The sequence below is a fragment of the Maniola jurtina genome, chromosome 10 (genome assembly GCF_905333055.1).
Source record: "Maniola jurtina chromosome 10, ilManJurt1.1, whole genome shotgun sequence".
In the NCBI taxonomy this organism is placed as follows: domain Eukaryota; kingdom Metazoa; phylum Arthropoda; class Insecta; order Lepidoptera; family Nymphalidae; genus Maniola; species Maniola jurtina.
This window is the reverse complement of record NC_060038.1, coordinates 8,582,394-8,589,334: the sequence shown is the minus strand read 5'-3', so window position 1 is coordinate 8,589,334 and position 6,941 is coordinate 8,582,394. Positions and strand designations below refer to the sequence as shown.

Here is a 6,941-nt window from a genome sequence, read left to right as displayed (position 1 = left end):
ATGGCATTCTAATAGCGCCAATGGCAGTATCATCTCCACAGGTTTATATAAAAATCTTTACTTGAAAGTGTCCAGTTTAAAAAATTAGTCAGAGTATTGAATAATTTGTTTGTCGACTTACTTTGTCGTAATTAGTTTACAAATTGTGAAAAATCAAATTAAATTTGAATTTCGTGGTCAGACCCGTTTAATGCACTTTTAAAGAAAGTCCACTCATTGAAATAAAGCTTATTTCAAAGATGAAAGAGTATGTATGAGTATGTACCTAATCGGCTTATTTACCTACAGTCTATAGATACCTACTAGATAGGGCCTTCGATTACATTGATTAAATTATCACACTAATATTATAAAGGCGAAAGTTTGTGTGTGTGTGTGTGTGTGTGTGTGTGTGTGTGTGTGTGTGTGTGTGTGTGTGTGTGTGTGTGTGTGTGTATGTTTGTTACTCCTTTACGCAAAAACTACTGGACGGATTTGGCTGAAATTTAGAAGGGAGATAGATAATATCCTGGATTAGCGCATAGGCTACTTTTTATCCCGGAAAATCAAAGAGATCCCACGGGATTTTGAAAAACCTAAATCCACGCGGGCGAAGTCGCGGGCATCGGCTAGTTATTGATATATTCAAAGGATAGGGATGCGCATAGACTTACGAAACGCTATGGGGATGCGTGATGGAAAAATTGTTTTATTTTTATTTTTTAGTTATATTAAAAAATCAAAAAGTAAGTATAACCTTTTAAAAATTATTGTCTGATAAAATAGGAGATATGTATTTTAATTCTTATCTATGGCTATATTATTAATCTGAGAAACAAAATAACAGCTTGAACTGTCTTGGTTAGGTAGGTAAATCATTAAAAATTAAATAGAAAATCCAGAAAATCTTTAGGCACTATGAATTTTCAATGTAAGCGAATACTGGAACCTATAAAAGTTATTGTAATTAATCCCCTCGCGCCGGCATCTCAATTAATCATAGTGAAAATAATGTCTGGTGTAGTCTTTGGGAACGATCAACTGATTGATCTGAACTTATTAGTGTACTCTAATGAGATGAAGTCGGCAAATGCTTTCAGGTTGGAAATAGAATCGTGTGCCTTTTCATGCACCAATTCGATCAAAGTGTCATCAGATTTTCCGAGGTAGGTACCTCTATTATCTAACTACCTACTTAATTAAACAGCTTTGCAGTCTGAGGTAGGTATAGCAAATGTGATCTTAGCAAAATCTTTTTGATGGAATGTATGAATAGAGTACCTAATAGTAAGAGTAGGAATTCTGATAGAAACACAGATGCAACATCCCATCACACAATCCACACTAATTCGCCGCTCATTACAGGATGAGCTGCACGTGACAATTTTCAATAGGTAGATACCTAAATTATATGCATTTAGCTTGGGTGTTGTACACTATGTAAGCATGTATGTATGTGATGAGCTTTAAGGTGCAGACAAACTAAAGGCATAAAAGTGCCCACGCACTTGAACTGAACTGCAGCTGAACTGCGCGTCGCGTCAGCGCCCCGCACGATATTCTCTACAGCCGCGACGCGCTCAGCCGTCACGTCACTGCCGCGCGGCGGCCGGCGCGGCTGGAGAGAATATCGTGCGGGGCGCTGACGCGACGCGCAGTTCAACTGCAGTTCAGTTCGAATACGTGGGCACCTTAATGCATCATGACTGAGTAGGTTCCTGTGGAGCATTGCGGGAGGTGTGTGACGACGTGACGCGCGAGGTTGTCCACTCACTGATTTAACTGTCAGTTGTCACCCTCCCGCACCGCTCCACTACCGCAGGAGCCTGCTCAGTTAGGTATGGGTTATGCATTATACTTCTGAGCCTATGTGTATTGTGGTGTGTCGAAATGCAACAGAAGGCGATTGATATGTATGGTCATTTTATGAAGATAGAGACTTGTTCGGCGATCGAAGCACGCACACTCGAGGTGCGTTCCGAGATCGGTGCATTTTTAACAACATAACTGTGGTGTTGCATGGTGGTGCTGAGTCTTGCTTGCTTGGTGGCTTTATTTTTCTGCATGCTTAGCAGTGGGAGGGCGGGCGGTGAATAGCGCATACTGCACGTTGTACCATACAGATTTGTCAGTTTTGGTGGTTTAAAGCAAATTGAGCTATATGTACCTACTTAGTTTTTCCTTGTATATCATGGGCTTCCGCAAAGTAACGCCTGCAACTATCAGTTGGTAATGATTTTGCATTAGTTAGATAATACTTTGTTCAATAGACACATTTTTGCAGGGCTTGTGACGGCGATGTATTTTGTTTTATGACCAACTTCAACAATCCGAACCATTTTGATTTCACGAAGGAAGAGTATAGCGAGCATTTCGAGGCACTCTACTTGATTTTAAAATTAGCAAAGAACTTCTCGTGGGCAGATGATGATAAGGAAAAGAACTTTGAAACTGTAAAAAAAACTGCCCATTTCAATAATCAAGAAGTTAAGAAAGATGTATTTGTTAAGAAACCTATTTTCATGGCAGATGGCTTAGTGGCTATAGATATTCTGAAATCTATGACGAAGGACATGCCACATGATATATTATTTTGTCCGACGCCAATAACAGCAATAGCAAAACAGGTTTTGGGAGACTTTTTACATGTTCGTAAAACCTAAACTTATATTTTTATCATAGATGTATCCCATTAAAAATGATACTAGGTATACGTAGGTACTTGATCGGTAATAGTAAGTGGAGAAATCGTATTGCGCTGTTAAAATATTGCTGACTTATGTTGGATGGTAACTATAAATAACTTTGGAAATTTACTTTAGTCTTTGGTTCCATTTATACTTTACTAATATGTAATTCCTTAATATGCCTTCTACGCTGATACCCTTATCATTCTGACATGAGACCGGTGAGATAAGAGCGTTGGCGATGGCACGGTAATATTATGTAGCGATGGGTTCAGATGACGGTGATGACGATTATGAACACACGATGAATATCTAATATACATACCTCATAGTCGAAACCAGGTGAATACTAAGGATCTAGAAAGAAAGGGTCCGCGAGCATCTTCAGGCATATCATGCTAGATGCTACACTACTCACTAATATTGAACTTGAAGCCGAGATCATATTACTAAGGCCATCCCCTTTTTAAAAATATCAAATCATATTTTGAGTTTTAATTCATACTTAGATAAAAATATTAAGTAGGAGGCATTTGTAGGTTGAATGTAATATGATCAATGAAATGCTTGTTTGGGCTGCTAATGATGAAGTTTTTCATGTCGAAGTAGAAAAGCCTTTGGTATTACATGATGTGGTTGGTGATGAGTCTCACTGCCAGAGTGGTATGGTCGGAAAGGATTTTTTTGAATCGCGTAACTTTGATACCACGCAATTCAGTGATTCATGGATGAAAAAGGAATTTATTGAAAAGGTAGGTATCTATACTAATAAATAAAATTGGAGTGTCTGTCTGTAATTTCGAAATAACTACCTCATATTAAGCTCATATGGTTATTTGAACGATACCAACACTGAATCACACGTTTTTAAAATTTTTGTCTGTCTGTCTGTCTGTCTGTTTGAAAAGGCTAATCTTTGGAACGGCTGGACCGATTTTGACGGGGTTTTCACAGATAAGTAGAGAATTGACCAGGGAGTAACATAGGGTACTTTTTTAACCGACTTTCAAAAAGGGAGTTGTGTTTTTCTACCTATGTGCACCGAAATCTCCGAGATTTCTGAACCGATTTGCGTCATTTCTTTTTTAATCGATAGAGGAACTTCGCGACATTGTTTCATAAAAAATTTGGAGTCCAACTCCTCAATCCTGATGCTGCAGGGGATCTGACCAATCAACGCGGGCGAAGCTGCGGGCATCAGCTAGTGTGTTATAATACAATAGGTACAAACCGTCAGTTTACTGCAAGAACTCATCATTTGCAGAAAATCGATAAGTGCAGTCTCAGAATACGTAATAGTACCTACACGGTACAGTTTACAATAATATTTCAGTATATCGTCAAGACGAGTTCTTTAATAAACTAAGTATCGACTAATTTGTGAGTAACTCATGTCAAACTCATTATTTTGACTAATTTCTTAAACTGGATACTTTCAAGTAAAGATTTTTATGTAATCCTGTGAAGATAATACTGCCATTGTCGGAATTAGAATGCCATAAACCTACTTTGTCATATTAATTTACAAATTGTGAAAAAGCAAATTAAATTTGAATTTCGCGGGCAGACCCGTCTCACTTTTTAGATGTCCTAAGTAAACATTAAACTTTAGGCAAGGTTAATCTCGACAAATTTATGTAAAAAGGTGGCGTCATCTGCGGCGAAGAATCCTTACGGATGTATTTACAGAGCGGCTGAATTCAGTAAAACTTTGAGAGACATTTGGTTAACGCGCTCCAGCGAAGATGGCACAAAAGTTTACACCAATATCGGTGTCATTAGTGATGGATCTCTCGGAACTATTAAAGGTAAACTTTCGTAGGTCAAGTATTTACCTAAATATTAAAGTGAAGACTTACGTATTGAAGGTCGACTTTAAAGCTCGTTCACACAGGCTGCGTTAGCGTTGCGTAAGCGTAGACGTAGCGCGTGCCATTGCGTTGTAATGTATGGAACTGTATGAAACATGGCACACCGCTTGCGTAAGGCGTGGACGTATGCGTGACCCGGTGTGTTAGGGGTTTACGCGCGTCGCTACGCACGTGTCACGTGTAGGTACGTGCTTGGTGTGAATCGGCCTGATAATAACAAGCGAAATTAATAATATAATCAATCTATCCGTAATCTATCGATAAGTTACTTTAACTAACTACGTTTAAGCTAGTTACATTTTTTAAAAGGCAGGTAAAGGAAAGGCATTCATAACCAGCAGTGGGGAGACGCATTTGACGATTCAAAAGTAAATACTTGTAAAAGTTCATTTGAATAAGAAATACTTCTATTCTATTCTAATTCTAAAAAATGCCTATTGAATTTTTGATAAATATGACAAAGTTGCTAAGTAACTTACCGACAAATAAAAGATAGATTGATTAAATTATTAATTCTAGCCATTATATAATAGCGATTTAAACGTTTCAATTTCCAGGATATCCTTACGTTTTGCCACTCATTTTCGATAGAGGTACTTGGAGTGTTAATAATCGTTTCGTCGAAGATTCTCATCTGAAACAAGAGATCAAGAGAATTAATAAAGCAGTCAAAAATCATCATCAACAGGTCATCATCTTTTCTAGCGATTTTAACGTACTGTGTCTGATTTACTTTAAAATATTTTTTTTTGCTTTAAATTTTATTTATATTTTCAGTTAATCCCGTATTGCAAAAAGTTTTTACAAGATCAGATTATAAATCAAGGGCTTATTAAGGGTGAAGATGATAGCGTTTCTATGTTTTAATTATTTCTTTATTCTATTATTTATATTTATTATTTATATTTGTGAAAGCTGTGGTTGAAGTAGTAGGTAGTACCTAGGTAACTAATTAAAACTCACATTTCTCAAAGGACTTTGGCATTTTAATACACTCATTTAATACGCTAATTTGCTAAATTGATAGATTTCGACTCTTTAGGTTTTACGATTATTTATGCTAGTGATACTTAATCGGAAGTCGGAACCGATAACTTACTGTGCTTACCGAGTCACGTAGGAAACGAAAAGGTCTCCAAAGTCGGTCACCCATCCAGTTATCGACTTGGGTTAACGTTGCTTAACAATCGCAATCGACTGATATGCGATAAATACTCCTCGTAAATATTAATACATAGATAATACTAGTTTATGCCCGAAACACAAAAAAACCCCTATTTTATCCTCTTAGGGGATGAATTTTAAAAAGTAGATGGTCTACGTCATTAATAGCATACTATTCAGCCCGATCCGTCTAGTTAGTTTGAGCTGTACGTTGATAGATCACTTAGTCAGTCACCTTTTCCTTTTATAAATTTAGTTAAGTGGGTATATAATATTCCATTCCGAGATTTTACCGTGTAATGTGTAAGTGCACGAGTAATCCTACAATAAGCTCAGTACAGAGGCTCCGTTTTCATTGGTCGTAAAGCCCGATGGCCCTGCAACAACGCAGGACGGCCATTGCGCTATAAAGTGTCGGCTAATAGGGATTACTATACTTAAAGTTGGATTTACCTTATTGTTTTTTGGATGCTAAAATTTTTATTTTACTTTACTCATTATATTAATGTGTAATTAGTTTTGTGGGATTAAACTCTACGTTCAACTGCAGCGGTGAAACTGCACCGACGCCACCGAGCACTATAGGTACCTACATGTATTTTCATTTTTCTCAGAGACAAATCCAAGTAAAAGTTTATTAAAGTAAAATGTAGATTGAATCTGCATATATAAAAGGAAAAGCTGACTGACTGACTTATCTATCAACGCACAACTCAAACTACTGGACTGCTCGGGCTGAAAGGCATGCATATAGCTAAATTATGACGTAGACATCGGCTTAGAAAGGAATTTTGAAAATTCAATTCCTAAAGGGTCAAAACAGGGACTCGAAATTTGTGTATCCTACGTGGACAAAGTCGCGGGCATAAGCTAGTTTGATTGTAATATAGTACCTACTAGGGGAGTTAGGACGTCGGGGATCCGAGGTTCGATCCCGGGCACGCACTCTAACTTTTCGGAGCTACGTGCGTTTGCAATTAAATATTACTTGACTACGGTGAAGGAAAACATCGTGAGGAAAGTTGCATGCCTGAGAATTCTCTTTAATGTTCTGAATAAGACAGAATAAGATGAACATATACTTATCGCAGAAACCATCTCGGAGAAACGAGTAAGTGATGCGATTTGAACAGCGCTTTAGACCTTTTGAAGTTAGACTTTTCACTCGAATTATGATTTCATTGTCAGTATGCGGTAACAAGCAATTAGCAAGCTGAAGTGGCAGTGAGCAGACCATGCC

General features: G+C 37.6%; 1 protein-coding gene across 3 annotated transcripts; it reads left to right on the top strand.

The window, feature by feature from the left end:
• Nucleotides 1-821: 821 nt before the first annotated feature.
• Nucleotides 822-5,513, top strand: LOC123868669 (malate dehydrogenase-like). Of its 3 annotated transcripts, XM_045911219.1 has the most exons (7): nucleotides 828-910; nucleotides 1,080-1,145; nucleotides 2,264-2,627; nucleotides 3,206-3,418; nucleotides 4,312-4,474; nucleotides 5,095-5,225; nucleotides 5,315-5,513. In XM_045911219.1, coding segments are annotated over exons 1-7 (1,029 nt in total). In that variant the 5' UTR covers nucleotides 828-908; the 3' UTR covers nucleotides 5,405-5,513. The 3 variants fall into 3 exon arrangements, with proteins under 3 accessions (XP_045767173.1, XP_045767175.1, XP_045767174.1); XM_045911217.1 differs by having other exon boundaries at nucleotides 822-1,145; XM_045911218.1 differs by having other exon boundaries at nucleotides 828-1,145; nucleotides 2,264-2,606.
• The last annotated feature ends 1,428 nt before the right edge of the window (nucleotides 5,514-6,941 follow it).

Coding starts and splice junctions, on each gene's coding strand:
- LOC123868669 (XM_045911217.1), top strand. CDS start 898: ATGAATTTTCAATGTAAGCGAATACTGGAACCTATAAAAGTTATTGTA. Junction 2,628..3,205: donor TTTTGGGAGACTTTTTACAT/GTTCGTAAAACC, acceptor AGGCATTTGTAG/GTTGAATGTAATATGATCAA. Junction 5,226..5,314: donor TCAAAAATCATCATCAACAG/GTCATCATCTTT, acceptor TTATATTTTCAG/TTAATCCCGTATTGCAAAAA.